At 46.4% G+C, this 18,527-nt stretch overlaps 1 protein-coding gene across 1 annotated transcript in view; it reads right to left on the bottom strand.

Annotated features, from left to right (window-relative positions):
* Positions 1-901: 901 nt before the first annotated feature.
* LOC129714491 (proto-oncogene vav-like) overlaps positions 902-18,527 on the bottom strand; it is a 65,593-nt gene continuing 47,967 nt past the window's right edge. The window contains exons 14-27 of the mRNA XM_055664132.1: positions 17,972-18,107; positions 16,889-16,998; positions 16,155-16,256; positions 12,474-12,565; positions 10,827-10,852; positions 10,142-10,184; positions 9,254-9,390; positions 8,484-8,549; positions 7,655-7,686; positions 6,488-6,604; positions 4,509-4,596; positions 3,721-3,835; positions 3,270-3,421; positions 902-1,806 (exon numbers count right to left, since the gene is read on the bottom strand). Coding sequence (XP_055520107.1) covers positions 1,750-1,806; positions 3,270-3,421; positions 3,721-3,835; positions 4,509-4,596; positions 6,488-6,604; positions 7,655-7,686; positions 8,484-8,549; positions 9,254-9,390; positions 10,142-10,184; positions 10,827-10,852; positions 12,474-12,565; positions 16,155-16,256; positions 16,889-16,998; positions 17,972-18,107 — 1,273 coding nt within the window. The 3' untranslated portion in view covers positions 902-1,749. The remainder of the gene's footprint in view (positions 1,807-3,269; positions 3,422-3,720; positions 3,836-4,508; positions 4,597-6,487; positions 6,605-7,654; positions 7,687-8,483; positions 8,550-9,253; positions 9,391-10,141; positions 10,185-10,826; positions 10,853-12,473; positions 12,566-16,154; positions 16,257-16,888; positions 16,999-17,971; positions 18,108-18,527) is intronic.

The following is an 18,527-nucleotide window of genomic DNA, read 5'->3' on the forward strand; positions in this document are numbered from 1 at the left end:
GAACTTGTGTGAACGGGTGATCGATAGTCGGCACGGACTCGGTGGGCTAAAAGCCCGGTTTTCATGCCATGCCTCTAAACTCCAAAGCAGCAAATGTGTATAAAATCTGTGATTAGTCCTGCCCCATTTCACCTCTCTCCCAGCTTTCTCCCCTCCACTACAATCAGTCTGAAGGTGGATAGTCACCTATCCATCTGCTCCAGAGATAAAAGACAATAGGTGCAGGAGTAGGCCATTCGGCCCTTCGAGCCAGCACCGACCGCCATTCAATGTGATCATGCCTGACCCGCTGAGATTCTTCAACACTTTGTGCTGTTTTTTCGTAAACCTGCGCCTGCAGTTCCTCGTGTCCACACATGTATTATTATTATTATCTGATTTCATCGGATAGAATCCAAACAAAAGCGGTAGAGTTGCTGCCTCACAGCGCCAAAGGCCCGGGTTCGATCCTGGCTACGGGTGCTGCCTGTAGGGAGTTTGCACGTTCTCCCCGTGACCTGCGTGGGTTTTCTCCGAGATTTTCGGTTTCCTCCCACACTCCAATGACGAACAGTGTTGTAGGTTTTAATTGGCATGGTGTATGTGTAAATTGTCCCTAGTGTGTGTAGGATTGCGTTAGTGTGCGGGAATCGCTGGTGAGCGCAGACTCTGTGCCAAAGACACTGTTTCCTCACTGTATCTCTAAACTAAACTAAACTCTTTTACACCTCTACTCCGACAACAACATTTCTTACTTTAATTATGCTCTTTGTAATCTCATTATTCACAGTATTCCCTTTATCATGTATCTGTACACTGTAAATGGCTCGATTGTAATCATGTATTGTTTTTCCGATGACTGGTTAGCACGCAACAAAACCTTTTCACTGTACATATGACAATACGCTGAACTCAAACTTAAATTTCCCACATTTTATTTTGCACAAATTGCAAATTTGCTTCTGAAACTCGAGGGTTGAAGTGGTTTTTCCCATTTACCCTGCTTTACATCGCTTCAGAAATAGGGCTATCTCATAAGATGCCTGTAGCAGTGTTAGTCCAGGGATCCATAACCAGACATTTCAATGTCAGACTCATTCAGTGCAGGTCCACCTTGATATCACCAGTAAATTATGACGTTTACTAAGGCCGAGTGTGTTCATGTGGTTCAAAGGTTCGTGGAAATGGGGAAGTTCAGGCAGTAACTCAGCTGCACGTCTTTGGAGCGTGGGGGGAAACTGAAGATCTCAGAGAAAACCCACGCAGGTCACGGGGAGAACGTACAAGCCCCGTACAGACAGCACCCGTAGTCAGGATCGAACTCTGGTCTCTGGCGCTGTGAGGCAGTAGCTCTACCGTTCCACCACCGTGCCGCCATTGTTAGACACGTGTTGTAGAAAAGCCAAATCATTATCTTTTACCCAAGACAGTGCGCTCTTCGACCTCCTGGGTCACTGACTTGCACGTAAAAAGAAGCAAATATTTATTTCATACGTTTCTATACCGTATTAATAAATACAGAAAAATCAAAATGTTCTATCTAAAGAATAATGACATTTTTATCCTCCAAGACTACATAAATGTACATGGCTCCGGGGTATCACAGAACCTAATTTTCATTGCTTTTAACACAAGGGAACAGAGGGCTAATATGTTTTGGATTGTTGAAGCATTGTAATTCTCTGGATGAGGACATCTGTGCTGGAGTCTCAATGCCCTGCTGTAACATCACAGTTGAGTCTTCATAACTGACCATTAGGCCAAGATACTTCAATAGCAGTAGTCTGAATAATCTTCTTCAACATAGTTAGCAGGGAATAGGCCCACCTGAAAACAGAGAGAGGATGGAATTACTGAAACGCACGCCGCTTGCAAATCCCAGCTCACAAGTCATCAAAAGACCCAAATCACTCCAGGCTTGGATAGAGTGGATGTGCAGAGGGCGTTTCCATTAGTGGGAGAGTCTAGGACCAGAGATCAAAGTCTTAGAATTAAAGGACGTTCTTTTAGGAACGAGAAGAGAAGAAATTTCTACACACAGAGGGTAGTGAATCTGTGGAATTCTCTGCCACAAAAGGTTGTGGAGGCCAAGTCAGTGGGTATTTTTAAGGCAGAGATAGATAGATTCTTGATTAGTACACATGTCAGGGGTTAAGTAAGTAAGTAAGTTTATTGGCCAAGTATTCATATACAAGGAATTTGCCTTGGTGCTCCACCCACAAGTAACAACATGACATCGAGTGACAGTTATGAATGACTCAGAAAACACTAAACACTAATAATAATAATGGGGAGAAGGCAGGAGAATGGGGTTAGGAGGGAGAGATAGATCAGCCATGATTGAATGACGGAGTAGACTTGATGGGCTGAATGGCCTAATTCTACTCCTATCACTTATGATCTTATAACTCGCTGAGAGTAGCAACACATATGCTATGCTTGCCTTCATCGTGCGGGACATTAAGAATAAGAGTCAGTAAGTCATAATAAATAGTCTTATTAGTTTGGGATGCATTTGGAGCATTTGTATGCAGTTCTGGTTGACCCATTACAGGAGGGATGTGCAGGCTTTGGAGAGGAGGAAGGAACTGCAGATGCTGGTTTACACCGAAGATAGACACAGAGTGCTGGAGTAACTCAGCTGGATAGGCAGTGTCTCTGGACAAAAGGAATAGGTGACGTTTCGGGTCGAGACCCTTCTTCAGACAGGTCTCGACCCCCAATGTCATCCATTCCTTCTCTCAAGAGATGCTGCCTGTCCCACTGAGTTACGCCAGCACCCTGTGTCTATCTTCAATGGAAGGGAGGTTGATTGGATGAAAGGTTTTTTTTAACTTTACCTGATTAGAGGAACTAATGTTGGAAAACTTTGCTGAGGTGAAGGGGCAGCCATGATCTTATTGAATGGTACAGCAGGCATGATGGGCTGAAAGGCCTCCACCCATCTTCTATTGAAGCTCAGACACGAATACACTAAATGGGGAAAATGTGCGGCGAATATTTGGAATATTAGGAAAAGCTTTTTCACGCAGAGGGTTTTGAATCTGTGGAATTCTCTGCCTCAGAAGGCAGTGGAGGCCAATTCTCTGTATGCTTTCAAGATAGAGCTCTTATAGATAGCGGAGTCAGGGGATATGGGGAAAGGCAGGAACGGGGTACTGAGTGTGGATGATCAGCCATGATCACAGTGAATGGTGCTAAAGTCTTGAAGGGCCAAATGGCCTAGTCCTGCACCTGTTGCCTATTGTCTAAAACAAGGTGGGTTGTTTGTGGCTGTTTTTCATACAGACCTTTCCATACACTTCTCCCTTCCACCATCCAGGTGATGCCTTCTTATTAATAATCTTAACTACATCTCCTTCCTTCAGGCTAAGTTCCGTGCGATCTCTCGCTGAGAAGTCGTACCGAACCTTCGCTGTCCCGTAGCACTTCATGCTGGCCCCTGGCAAAACCAGAATTAAAATATCATGTACTGTATTATTTGTTCACAGGGCAATAACCTCCATAGTTGCCATTGAGGTTCATGGCGTTTCAGAGGTCGCGTCTGTGGTCAGGGCAGCATGGTGACAAAGGGGTAGAGTTGCTGCCTTACAGCGCCAGAGATCCGGGTTCGATCCCGACTACGGTTGCTGTCTGTACAGAGTTTGCACGCGGGTTTTCTCCAGTTTCCTCCCACACTCCAAAGACATACAGGTTTGTTGGTTAATTGGCTTCAAACTGATCGTCCTCCAGGAAACTCACCTGATAATTTTGGGACCACCTTTTTCTCAGGATCCTTGAAGGGATTTTGTAATATTGTGTCCATCCCTTTAAAGCATTCTTTTAGAGAATTATGTTGGTAGAACTCCACCAAATCCTGTAATTAATAACAAACAATTGTTTTAATCACTCAGCGGCACGGTGGTGCAGCGGTAGACCTGCTCACAGCATCAGACACCCAGGTTCAATCCTGACTATGGCAACTGTCTGTACGGAGTTTTCACGTTCTCCCTGTGTCCTACAAGGGTTTTCTCCAGCTGTTTGGTTTCCTCCCACACTCCCACACTGATAAATGTTTAAGAAGGAACTGCAGATGCTGGAATATCGAAGGTAGACAAAAATGCTGGAGAAACTCAGCGGGTGATGCAGCATCTATGGAGCGAAGGAAATAGGCAACGTTTCGGAAATAGAAAACCCTTCTTCAGACTGATTTGTAGGTCAATTGGCTTTTTATCTCTAAAGTCTAAAGTTGCTAGTTTTTTAAAATTTCTTATTTATTTAATAGTGGGGGTTGAACGGAACTCTCCTGTCCTTAAGGTAAGGCCTCTCGTTAAGAATGTCCCACTCACTATTTCGAAGAGCATGTGTAGGGAGGAAACTTCAGAAGCTGGTGTACACTGAAGATAGACTCAAATAGATGGAGTAACTCAGCGGGATAGAGATGCTTTCTGAAGAAGAAGAGCATATTTTGGCCTACTGCTGCACCTATTGTCTATGTCTATGTCTCTATATATGATCTCTGGAGACAGCTAACTGAAGTTCATACTCACCAGTAATGACTTGAAGGCTCTCTTCTCCGTTAAACGGAATAAATAATCTGTCGTTGTCACCTTGATGTGTTTCACTTCAACATTGTACCTGTCAGCATATGTTAGCAATCTGTTATCCAAAAATCTGCTGCATTTATTGTACGTAAAACCATTAAACATGCGTTAATTCAATTGCTTCTAGTTGTTCAAATATGATTTAAACTCTAGATAAACACAAAATGCTGGAGTAACTCAGTGGGACAGGCAGCAGCTCTGGAGAGAAGGAATGGGTGATGTTTCAGGTCGAGACCATTCTTCAAACTCTTAGGTACACAAAAATGCTGGAGAAACTCAGCGGGTGCAGCAGCAAATCTTACTATTTCTAATTCTTCAGGCATAGAATGACCCCGACACAAAATGCCATCTCTCCATGTTCTCCAGAGATGCTGCCTGATCCACTGAGTTAATCCAGCATTTTGTGACCCATCCCATCCAACCCTCATCCGAGTCAGCACTCACACCCTTCAACTTTTTAATAACTTTCAGGCCCCCATTGACTCATCAAAAAGCAAAAGTCTGAAGAAGGGTCCCAACCCAAAATATCACCTATCCATGTTTTCCAGAGGTGCTGCCTGACCCACTGAGTTATTCCAGCACCTTGTGTCAAGAGAGAGTTAGATATAGGTTTTAGGGCTAATGGAATTAAGGCCTGTATCTCTAAACTAAATTATAAACACAGACAATAGGTGCAGGAGTAGGCCATTCGTCCCTTCGAGCCAGCACCGCCATTCAATATGATCATGGCTGATCATCTAAAATCACTTCCCTGTTCCTTGCTTTCTCCCCGTATCCCTTGATTCCGTTAGCCGCTTAGAACTCTATCTAAAGGCCCTGTCCCACTTTCCCGAGTTGCTCACAACTCTCCCGAGTTTTCCCCTTGATTCGAACTCGGCGAATGTCGGTAGCGAGTCCATGGGAGGGCGTAGATATTTTGTAGCGGCACGTAATGCCAGCTGTAGGTACTCGGGGCATCAGGTAAGTCGGGACGTTTTTTCAGCATGTTGAAAAATGTCCACGAGTTAAACAAATACCTACGAACGGCTATTACAGGTACCGTAATTCTCCGAGTTCGAATCAAGGGGAAAACTCAGGAGAGTTCGTGAATAACTCGGGAAAGTGGAACAGGGGCTTAACTCTCTCTTGAAACCGTCCAGTGAATTGGCCTCCACTGCCTTCTGTGGCAGAGAATTCCACAGACTCAATATGAACTTCAATATGATCATGGCTGATCATCTAAAATCAGTAGCCCGTTCCTGCTTTCTCCCCATATTCATATAACCATATAACCATATAACAATTACAGCACGGAAACAGGCCATCTCGGCCCTACAAGTCCGTGCCGAACAAATTTTTTTTTCCCCTTAGTCCCACCTGCCTGCACTCATACCATAACCCTCCATTCCCTTCTCATCCATATGCCTATCCAATTTATTTTTAAATGATACCAATGAACCTGCCTCCACCACTTCCACTGGAAGCTCATTCCACACCGCTACCACTCTCTGAGTAAAGAAGTTCCCCCTCATATTACCCCTAAACTTCTGTCCCTTAATTCTGAAGTCATGTCCTCTTGTTTGAATCTTCCCTATTCTCAAAGGGAAAAGCTTGTCCACATCAACTCTGTCTATCCCTCTCATCATTTTAAAGACCTCTATCAGGTCCCCCCTTAACCTTCTGCGCTCCAGAGAATAAAGACCTAACTTATTCTACCTATCTCTGTAACTTAGTTGTTGAAACCCAGGCAACATTCTAGTAAATTCCTTGATTGTGTTAATCCCTTAGTGTTAACCCCTTAGATTGTGTTAACCCCTTAGAGCTCTATCTAACTCTCCTTTGAAACCATCCAGTGAATTGGCCTCCACTGCCTTCTGTGGCAGAGAATTCCACAGATTGACAACTCTAAATTAAATGACTCCATGATGATAAACAGGATTCATTACTTGATACTGATTGCAAACTCCCCGGCATCTTTCACTCGTTGCCGCACCAGGTAGGTCCCATCCGAGCGGCTGTTTAGCATTGTTTCTGCCTGACAACGTTCCAATGGGCCGACATACCTACAGGACAGAAACCACATGGTTAATGTGGACAAACCTCTGTTTTGCCCCATTGTGATGGAGGCTGCAAATCAGTTATAAACAACCACAGGAGCAGAATGAAGTCTACTCCGCTATTCAATCATGTCTGATCTATCTCTCCCTCTCAACCCCATTCTCCTGCCTTCTCCTCACATCTCCTGACACCCGTACTAATCAAGAATCTATCAATCTCCGCCTTTAAAATATCCACTGACTTGGCCTCCACAGCCGTTTGTGGCAATGAATTCCACAGATTCACCACCCTCTGGCTGAAGAAATTCCTCCTCATCTCCTTTCTAATGCCCCTGTCCCACTTAGGAAACCTGAACGGAAACCTCTGGATACTTTGCGTCCCACCCAAGGTTTCCGTGTGGTTCCCGGAGGTTGCAGGTAGTGGAAGCAGGTAGGGAGACTGACAAAAACCTCCGAGAACTGCACGGAAACCTTTGGTGGGGCGCAAAGTCTCCAGAGGTTTCCGTTCAAGTTTCCTAAGTGGGACAGGGGCATTAAGGTAACAACCTTTAATTCTGAGGCTATGGCCACTGGATCTATTCTAGACTCTCCCACTAGTGGAAACATTCTCCACACATCCACTTTATCCAGAACTTTCACTATTCTGCACGTTTCAGTGAGGTCCCAACTCATCCTTCTAAACTCCAGCGAGTGCAGGCCCAGTGCCGTCAAACGCTCATCTATGCTAACCCAATCATTCCTGGGATCATTCTTGTAAACCTCCTCTGGACCCTGTTTAATGCCAGCACATCCTTCCTCCGATATGGTGCCTAGAACTGCTTACAATACACCAGAGACAGTCTGACCAGTGCCTTATAAATCCTCGGCATTACATCCCTGCTCTTATATTCTAATCCTCCATAAATAAATGCATTTTATATCGCATTTTATAACTAGTGTTTCACTACAATTTCCCAGTGCAACATTGCACACCACTAACGTAGCAATCCCAGAACAGTTTCATTCAAAGATCGTAGAGGGATCTATGTTTCATTCAGTAAAATGTAATTAACTTACCAGGAATAGGAGGAATAGTCTTTCACAAGTGCCTGCAAAACACAAAGTACATTGAAAAATATGTAACTCTAAACTGTGTCTCTAAACTAAACTAAACATGCGTACTATTTTTATTTTTTAAATACTTTTATCCAGATGGTTACTGATTTTCTTTGCTTTATAAAAAGTTTTCATGATCATATTGAATGGCCGAATGGCCAACTCCTGCACCTATTTTCTATGTTTCTATGTTTCTTTGTTTAAAGAGATACAGCACGGAAACAGGTCCTTCAGCCGGCTGAGTCCATGCAAATCATTGGTCACCAGATCACAGTGGTTCGATGTTGTCCCACTTTCTCGTCCACTCCCTGTACGGGGACATCTTCACAAGAGGCCAATGAATATATGAGCCTGCAGGCCTTTGACAATAGACCATAGACAATAGGTGCAGGAGTAGGCCATTCGGCCCTTCAAGCCAGCACCGCCATTCAATGTGACCATGGCTGATCATCCCCAATCAGTACCCCGTTCCTGCCTTCTCCCCATATCCCCAGACTCCGCTATTTTTAAGAGCCCTATCTAGCTCTCTCTTGAAAGCATCCAGAGAACTGGCCTCCACCTCCTCTGAGGCAGAGAATTCCACAGACTCACAACTCTCTGTGAGAAATAGTGTTTCCTCATCTCCGTTCTAAATGGCTTACTCCTTATTCTTGAACCGTGGCCCCTGGTTCTGGACTTCCCCTTGGGAGATGGGAGTCACGGGAACACTGTGCAAACTCCACACAGACAGCACCCGGGTCCCTGGCATTTCTTCAACAGTAATACACACAAACAAAGATCTCCTACTTACGCAAACAAAGGGTTTTACTTTGGTGCATGGAAACCAACCAATGTCATTGGTAGATGTGCTTCTTCCCTGAAAGAAAGTGCAGTGAGTAGCATTAGTATCACCAATGAGGCTTTACAGAGAATTAACCTACAAACCTGTACGCCTTTGGAGTGTGGGGGGAAACTGGAGATCCCGGAGAAAATCCACGCAGGTCACGGGGAGAACGTACAAACTCGGCCCGACTCCGGTAGGAGGGGGCCGACTCTGGTGTCCACGCCGCTGAGGACGTCCCGCAGCCCCGACGTCGGACTGGTATCATCCCGGCGAGCGGTCCTGGACATCGGGCCGCCCGTAGCTGCAACTGCGGAGGGCTTGGGGAGACCCTGACCACGGGGAACAGTGGAGGAAGAGACTGACTTTGGTGCCTTCCCACACAGTGGGAAACTTTGGTTCTGCTGTGTGGGGATGTTTTGTGTTGAATTCTATAGTGTGTTGAGTCCTGTTTATTTTTATTGTATGGCTGTATGGGAATTCATTTCACTGTGCCATCTGGCACACGTGACAATTAAATTTATCTTGTATCTTGTATCTTGTAACTCTGCACAGACAGCACCTGCGTCAGGAATAATCCCAGGTATCTGGCGCTGTAAGGCAGCAACTCTACCGCTGCGCCACCGTGCTGCATTAGTGTAGAGGCGACATTAGCGTCATGTCCAGATTGAATCCTAGCGAGGTATCTGGGTTACTAAAATGTCCCCGGCAACATCCAGGAAAGATTGAGCCAAGCTTACCTCCCACCACTGTTGATCCACCTCTGCTTTGGTGAGCTCAATGATATCGCCCAGTTGCAGCTTCAGTGCTGGTCCAAAGGCCACTGGCGGTGGGGGAACCCCGTAATACTCCTGGCAAACCTCTGTCTTGGGCAGACCTGGGAAAGGTCAAGGAAAAAGGGAGCGGGAACAAAAGACTAAGTCAGTTGACTGTCGGTAATGGGATTTGTCCAGTTACCATCTTCATCCAACCTGTCCACTCACACTCCAATATCATGGACACAACAGACTGAAGAAGGGTCTCGACCCAAAACGTCACCCATTCCTTCTCCTCCAGAGATGCTGCCTGTCCCGCTGAGTTACTCCAGCATTTTGTGTCTATCTTTGGTGTATCTGTAGTTCCTTCCTACTCATTTTGTCTAACCCAATCTAAACTAGACGATCATACAATCATATACTTTACTTTAGAGATACAGTGTGGAAACAGGCCATTCGGCCCACAGTCAGCACCTACTAGCGATCATCCTGTTCACTAGTCTATACAGCCTGTACCTAGTGTGTAGAATATCTACTATGCTACACATTAGGGACAATTGACAATCTTTACTGAAACCAATTCACCTGCAAACCTGCACATCTTTGGAGGAAACCGGAACACCTGGGGAAAGCCCACATGGTCACAGGGAGAAGGTACAAACTCCGTACAGACAGCACCCGTAGTCAGGATTGAACCCCGGTCTCTGACACTGTGAGGCAGCAACTCTACCGCTGCACCATTGTGGCAGCCCTCAGCCAGAGTCTTCACAACCCCCCCCCGATCCCCCATTAGTACCTTTCGTCCACTGTGACTGACGTCACTCGAGATGGAATAAGAAACTGCCTGTATTTCAGTCCAAACAAAATACTTACTTCTTCCACGTGCTCGGGTCGGGGTAGTTCGACTGATTTTACTCTGCAATAGGAAAATATGGTATAAAGCTGAGGGTTTGTGTCAATTTTAATTCTTTCAAAAAACATTGCTATTTTGCCATATTTACATAGAAACATAGAAACATTAGGTGCAGGAGTAGGCCATTCGGCCCTTCGAGCCTGCACCGCCATTCAATATGATCATGGCTGATCATCCAACTCAGTATCCCGTACCTGCCTTCTCTCCATACCCCCTGATCCCCTTAGCCACAAGGGCCAAATCTAACTCCCTCTTAAATATAGCCAATGAACTGGGGAGCACACACACATTGTGTGGCCTCAACTACCCTATTTACTGGGCTGACTGTTTCTGGGTTTGGAACGCATTTCATCATTTACAGGTGCCCTCCCCTAAATCCATCATTTACAGGTGCCCACCCCTAAATCCATCATTTACAGGTGCCCTCCCCTAAATCCATCATGCCCACCCCTAAATCCACAGGTGCCCTCCCCTAAATCCACCATTTACAGGTGCCCACCCCTAAATCCATCATTTACAGGTGCTCACCCCTAAATCCACCACTTACAGGTGCCCACCCCTAAATCTGTACTAGAATTAACTACTTAACCCGATTTTACAATTTGTGTTTCGAAATAATAAAGCAAATGATTAATTCGCAAGTACCTTAGTCAATGTCGAAGATCCTGAATCTGTGAATAAATTATAATCAGATTTAAGGTAGGAAATTTATTACAGAAATATTATTCAGCCAATCCTCAATACACTCCAATGCAATGACTGGCAATGACTGATGTTGATTGTGTGGTGTATAGACAGGTTCACCGTCCTAGTAGGATCTTTCTTCCTCACCCTATGACCCCCCAATGTGTAACCTCCCAATGTGTGTGTGTGACCCCCAATGTGTGTGTGTGTGACCCCCAATGTATGTGTGTGTGTGTGTGTGTGTGTGTGTGTGTGTGTGTGTGTGTGTGTGTGTGTGTGTGTGTGTGTGTGTGTGTGTGTGTGTGTGTGTGTGTGTGTGTGTGTGTGACCCACAATGTGTGTGTGTGTGTGTGTGTGTGTGTGTGTGTGCACGTATGTGTGTATGTGTGTGTATGTGAGTGTGTGTGTAGCAATGGTTGTGTGTCAATGTGTGTGTGTGTGTGTGTGTGTGTGTGTGTGTGTGTGTGTGTGTGTGTGTGTGTGTGGACCCACAATGTGTGTGTGTGTGTGTGTGTGTGTGTGTGTGTGTGTGTGTGTGTGTGTGTGTGTGTGTGTGTGTGTGTGTGTGTGTGTGTGTGTGTGTGTGTGTGTGTGTGTGTGTGTGTGTGTGTGTGTGTGTGTGACCCACAATGTGTGTGTGTGTGTGTGTGTGTGTGTGTGTGTGTGTGTGTGTGTGTGTGTATGTGTGTGTGTGTGTGTGGGTGTGTGTGTGTGTGTGTGTGTGTGTGTGTGTGTGTGTGTGTGTGTGTGACCCACTGCCACATCTGGATTTGGCCGTGTCACTGCCCTCCAGTGTAAGTGTCTGAGAGTGTCCGTGTGTGACCCACCTCCACATGCCTGGATATTTGTGTGTGTGTGTGTGTGTGTGACCCTAATACGGAAGTGTGTGTGTGTGTGTGACACGGGGTGCAGTAGTGTGTGTGTGTGTGTAACACGGTGTACAAGAGTGTGTGTGAGGGTGGCTAGGGGGGGGTGTGTGTGTGTGTGTGTGGGACCCACAACAATGTGTGTGTGTGTGTGTGTGTGTGTGTGTGTGTGTGTGACCCACAATGTGTGTGTGTGTGTGGGACCCACAATGTGTGTGTGTGTGTGTGTGTGTGTGTGTGTGGGGACCCACAATGTGTGTGTGTGTGTGTGTGTGTGTGTGTGTGTGTGTGTGTGTGTGTGTGTGTGTGTGTGTGTGTGTGTGTGTGTGTGTGTGTGTGTGTGTGTGGGACCCACAATGTGTGTGTGTGTGTGTGTGTGTGTGTGTGTGTGGGACCCACAATGTGTGTGTGTGTGTGTGTGTGTGTGTGTGTGTGTGTGTGTGTGTGTGTGTGTGTGTGTGTGTGTGTGTGTGTGTGTGTGTGTGTGGGACCCACAATGTGTGTGTGTGTGTGTGGGACACACAATGTGTGTGTGCTCCCCAATGTTGTCTGCTGGTCGGTGTGGGCAAGTTGGGCCGAAGGGCCTGTTTCCAGGCTGAGTGACTATACAACTCTCTGATTCTATGGGCACACACTAGTTCCCCATCAGTGCACATGGCATCTTGAACCACCCTGACACTGCACTCTCCCAGACTGACCCACACACACATACACATAGGCAGAGATGAATCACAGGGCTCACCTTGCTTACCACATGGAGGTACCCTTCCTAAGCATTCTTTATGGGCTGCAGACTTGCAGCGGTTACAGCGATAGCCCTGGAAAAAGGTGCCCCTGTAGAGTGGCAGAGAAGAGCACAATGAATGATTTGGGTTGGCTTTCCTTTGTATCAAATCTTGACCAGATCAACCAATCAAGGCGGCAGCGGGTGGAGATGCTGCCTTACAGCAGCAGAGACCCAGGTTCGATCCTGACTACGGGTGCTGGCTGTAAGGACCATATGGGTCTTAAGGTAGACACAAAATACTGGAGTAACTCAGCGGGACAGGCAGCATCTCTGGAGAGAAGGGATGGGTGATGTTTCTGGTCGAGACCCTTCTTCAGAATGAAGAAGTCTGGAAACTCGTTTAATATTTGCTTATCCCCAAATTTACTCTACAAATAAATTTTCAGCTCCCGAGGCCGTGACGTTTGGAAATCCCTCTATGAAATTCTCCCAAATTTTAGAGGTGCTATGATTGATGGATTAAAAGTTACAGTATGGAAATGGGCCATTCAGCCCCTCCCTCCCGAGGCCATAGCAACCACCGATCACCCGATCACATGAGTGCGATGTTATTTCATCACCCATCACTCTCCAGAGATGCTGCCTCTCCCACTTTGTGTGTGTCTATCTGCAGTTCCTTCCTGCACCCTTCATATGGGTCTGATCTGAGATGAAGAGCGCTAACCTGTAGTTACAGTGATCTCCTGCAGGTGGCAGGCACGAGCTGTGACATCGTCCACAGGAGTAAGTGAAGCACAAAAGGACTCAGAGTGCTGGAGTAACACAGCGGGTCAGGCAGCATCTCTGGAGAACATGGATGGATGACAGCTTCTTGTGTCTATCTTTGGTGTAAACCTGCAGATCCTCCCTCCACACTAGTTCTGTTATTCCACTTTCTCATCCAATTCCTACACACCTGGGGAAATTTACAGAGGTTCCTAATTCATAAGATCATAAGGTCATACGTGATGGGAGTAGAATTAGGCCATTCGGCCCATCAAGTCTACTCCAACATTCGATCATGGCTGATCTATCTCTCCCTCCTAACCCCATTCTCCTGCCCAATATATCCACTGTCTTTGCCTCCACAGCCTCCCGTGGCAAATAATTCCACAGATTCACCACAAATTAAACCTCCAAATCTGCACGTCTTTGGGATGTGGGAGGAATCCCATGCAGTCGCCGGGAGAACATGCAACTCAAGACTGTGCCCAAGGTCAGGATCGAACCACTCTCTCTAGCTCCATGAGACAATAGCAGTACCAGCTGCTCCAGTGCGCTGCCCTCGGGCCTTGAATGCTACCTTAAGGGCCTGTCCCACTTGGGCGTAAATTTGCGCTTAGTTTACGTGACATCATTTAAGCGTCACGACGCCCAACGCGCGCATTGTGACGCGAACGTGATGCGCGTATGGCGGCGGTAACGTAGGCAGTGATGCGCGCCGCCCCAAGATTTTGGGTGGGGGGTGGGGGGGGGGGGGAAGGTTCCCACCAGAAAAATCACACACATACTAATTTCACTACTATTTTGGGTTCCCAAGTTACGGTATGCACTGAGCACATCAGGAAGGTCTCCTGCCTGCCTGCCTAATCTGGAGGCTATTTATCTGCTGAATTGTCACAATTTTTCTATAATTATGTCATGAATTGCTGCAGCAGCACCCACAGTGCGATATTTAAGGATTTACCAGAAATATGCAAATATATCTTGGTTTCTTGAAAGATCTCACATATTTGTGCAAAGTCTACGCGAGTTTCACTTCTGCCATTTCACCCCCAATGTCACTTGTGTAGGGAAGGAACTGCAGATGCTGGTTTAAACCGAAGATAGACACAAAAAACTTGGAGTAAACTCAGCAGGACAGGCAGCATCTCTGGAGAGAAGGATTGGGCGTAACTTATTATGGGGCCAACAAATCTACTTCATCTGAGACCAAAATGTCTGTGACCAAAAAATCAACTTCAGGGCAAAGTCAGACATAATATCGAAACCAACACGGACTTTCAGCACTTGCGTTCAATACAGCTAATGGTGGTGGAAATAGATGATAGCACCGTTTAGATGGACACATGGATATGCTGGGATATTTCATACGGCGAGCTGTTTTGGAAGCATGGAGCGATACAGCGTGGAAACAGGCCCTTCGGCCCAACTTACTCAACTTGCATCTTAGTCTAGTTTAGTTTGGATGCGCTGGCATTGAAGAGGGTCCAGAGGAGGTGTACGCGAATAATTCTACGGATAATTAGGTTAATGTATGAGATGCATTTGATGGCTCTGGGCCTGTAGGCTAGAATTGGTCTTGCAACTAAACTCCAGTTTAGTTTAACCAACCTGATCTCCAGGTGGCTCAACAGTTCAACTCCCCCTCCCATTCCGAATCCGACCTTTCTGTCCCGAGCCTCCTCCATGGCCAGAGTGAGCCACACCGCAAATTGGAGGAGCAGCACCTCATATTCCGCTTGGATAGTTTACACCCCAGCGGTATGAACATTGACTTCCAATTTCAGGTAGTCCTTGCTTTCTCCCTCTTTCCCCTCCCCTTCCCAGCTCTCCCACAGCCCCCTGTCTCCGCCTCTTCCTTTCTTCTTCCCGTCCCCCCACTACCCCCACATTACTCTGAAGAAGGGTCTTGACCAGAAACGCCACCTATTCCTTCGCTCCACAGACATTGCCTCACCCGCTGATTTTCTCCAGCATTTTTGTCTACCTTTTTCCAGCATCTGCAGTTCTTTCTTAAACATCTGGTTAAGTTTAGCTTAGTTTAGTTTATTTTCATGTGTACCGAAGTACTGTGTCTTACAAGTTCCAAGGCAACTGAACCATTCTATCAACAACTAAGGGCAGCATGGTGGCATAGAAACATAGAAAACAGGTGCAGGAGTAGGCCATTCGGCCCATCGAGCCTGCACCGCCATTCGATATGATCATTGCTGATCATCCAACTCAGTATCCCATCCCTGCCTTCTCTCCATACCCCCTGATCCCTTTAGCCACAAGGGCCACATCTAACTCCCTCTTAAATATAGCCAATGAACTGTGGCCTCAACTACCTTCTGTGGCAGAGAATTCCACAGATTCACCACTCTCTGTGTAAAAAATGATTTTCTCATCTCGGTCCTAAAAGACTTCCCTCTTATCCTTAAACTGTGACCCCTTGTTCTGGACTTCTCCAACATCGGGAATAATCTTCCTGCATCTAGCCTGTCCAACCCCTTAAGAACTTTGGTAGAGTTGCTGCCTTACAGCATTTACCGAGTCCCGCTTTCGATAACATAGAACTAATCTCCATTCGGGGACCAATCTGGTTTGATTGTTCCCAATGACTTATATTTGGCGCTCTTAAATAAAGTCTTGATTGCCTTTCCCGATCTTTGTTTAGTTCAGTTTGGTTTATTGTCACATGTACTGAGGTACAGTGACAAGCTTTTGTTGTATGCTATCCAGTCAACAGAAAGACAATACATGATTACAATCGAGCCATTTACAGTGTATGGATACACGATAAGGGAATAACGTTTAGTGCAAGGTAAAGCCTTGTGTTGTGTTTTAAAGTTTACATTAACACTGACCCAGCACCTGAGCACTGTGGAGAAACATAGAGATGTGGCCATTCTTGGCCAAACAGCTCACAGAACCATGGGTGGGCAACAATACCTGAGTAACATCCGGCAGGCTTTGCAGGTAGATGATTCTTCGAATGAGTGCATCACGAACTCATGGTTGTTCGCCGTTCCATTCTCCGGAAAGATGTTCGACCTGTAAGCCATTTTCATGTCCATAAGTTCAAGGAGAAGAATTGGGCCATTCGGCCCATCGAGTCTACTCTGCCATTCAATTCCATTCTATTCTACATTTTCCTTGATCTCCATTACCTTTGTCCTGTTTTCACACCTTATACTTCCTTATCTATACTCTTCCTTATCTATGCGTTACCCACTCTGCTGATATCAGTCTGAGGAAGGGTCTCGATCCAAAGCGTCACCCATTCTTTCTCTCCAGAGATGATGCCTGTCCCACTGAGTTACTCCAACATTTTGTGTCAATCTTCGCAGTTCAATCATGGCTAATCTATCTCTCCCTCTCTCCCCATTCTCCTGCCTTCTCCACATAACCCCTGCCACCCATACTAATAAATCCGTATGTTGGAAGGAACTGGTTTAAACTGAAGATAGACACAGAAGGAAGGGGTGACGTTTCGGTTCGAGACTGAAGAAGGGTCTCGACACAAAACGTCACCCATTCCTTGTCTCCAGAGATGCTGCCTGTCCCGCTGAGTTACTCCAGCATTGTGTGTCCACATCAGTCCCACTACTGCGCTCCTACAGTGAAGTACTTGCTTTGCAATAAAGTATCATAGAGTCATTGACCCACTTCAATGTTAAACTTACAAAGCCATCTCAAACTGCTCCAGCCACTTTTTCTTCAGCTCCCTCGTCTTGAAGAAGAACTCGTAGCCATGTTGTCCGTGGGTGTCAATGAGGAGGAACATATGGCTCCACTAGTTGGGGGCAGAGACGAGAGATAGAACATCAGTAATTCTAGGAAGACCACCATCTAATGTACCACAGGTTTGAACCAAGACCCCCTCATCACACACAGAACACACACACTCACACTCACACTCAGATTAATTGGTTAAAAATGTAAACAATTGTCCATAGGATAGGTAGGCTGGTGTTAGTGGGCGGGGATCGCTGGTTGGCATGGACTCGGTGGGCCAAATGGCCTGTTTCCACGCTGTGTCTAAACTAAACTAAACTGAACTCCACTGAACTGGACTGAAATAAACCAAACCAAACCGAACACACACACTCACACTCACACACACACACACACACTCATTCACACACACACACACACACACACACACACACACACACACACATTCACACACACACACACACACACACACACACACACACATTCACACACACACACACACACACACACACACACACACACACACACTCACACACCACACACACACGCACACACACACACGCACACACACATACACATATTCTCACACACACACACACACACACACACTCACACTCACACACACACACACACACACACACACACACACACACACACACACACACACACACACACACACACACACACACACACACACACACACACACACACACACACACACACACACACACACACACACACACACACACACACACACACACAACACACACACACACACACACACACACACACCAACATTACAGCAAGCCTATTAACCGACAGACCTGACCTTCATTGAAATGTTGAAGGAAACTGGAGCTCCCGGAGAAAACCCACGTGGTCGCAGGGAGAACATACAAACACTGTACAGACAGCGCCCGTAGTCAGGATCGAACCAGCGTCTCTGAAGCGAGCAACTCTACCGCTGCCCCACTGTGCACTGAGTTAACACAGGAGGGATGAAAGTTTCACGCACTACATACAGGCTTTACCTTTTTGGTTTCTTTACTTCCAATTGGGTCATTCCTTATCTGGAAGAACGGTAGGTCGATAATTTCCTTCATTTCATAGTTCTCCCCTTTGTGTTTGCATATGACAACAGCTTTATCGAACAGGAATACGTACCTGCTATAAAAGGAATAGTTTAGTTAGTTTAGAGATACTGCGTAGAAACATGCCCTTCGGCCCACCGAGTCCGCATCGACCAGCGATCCCCGCACACTTATACCCCTGTCCCACTTAGGAAACCTGAACGGAAACCTGTGGAGACTTTGCGCCCCACCCAAGGTTTCCGTGCGGTTCCCGGAGGTTGCCGGAGGTTGCCGGAGGTAGCAGGTAGTGGAAGCAGGTAGGGAGACTGACAAAAACCTCCGGGAACCTCTGGGAACCGCACAGAAACCTTGGGTGGGGCGCAAAGTCTCCAGAGGTTTCCGTGCAGGTTTCCTAAGTGGGACAGGGGCATTAACACTATCCTACACACACACTAGGGACAATTTACAATTTTACCAAGGCTAATTAACCTACAAACCTGTATGTCTTTGGAATGTG

The sequence above is a fragment of the Leucoraja erinacea genome, chromosome 39, assembly GCF_028641065.1.
Source record: "Leucoraja erinacea ecotype New England chromosome 39, Leri_hhj_1, whole genome shotgun sequence".
In the NCBI taxonomy this organism is placed as follows: domain Eukaryota; kingdom Metazoa; phylum Chordata; class Chondrichthyes; order Rajiformes; family Rajidae; genus Leucoraja; species Leucoraja erinaceus.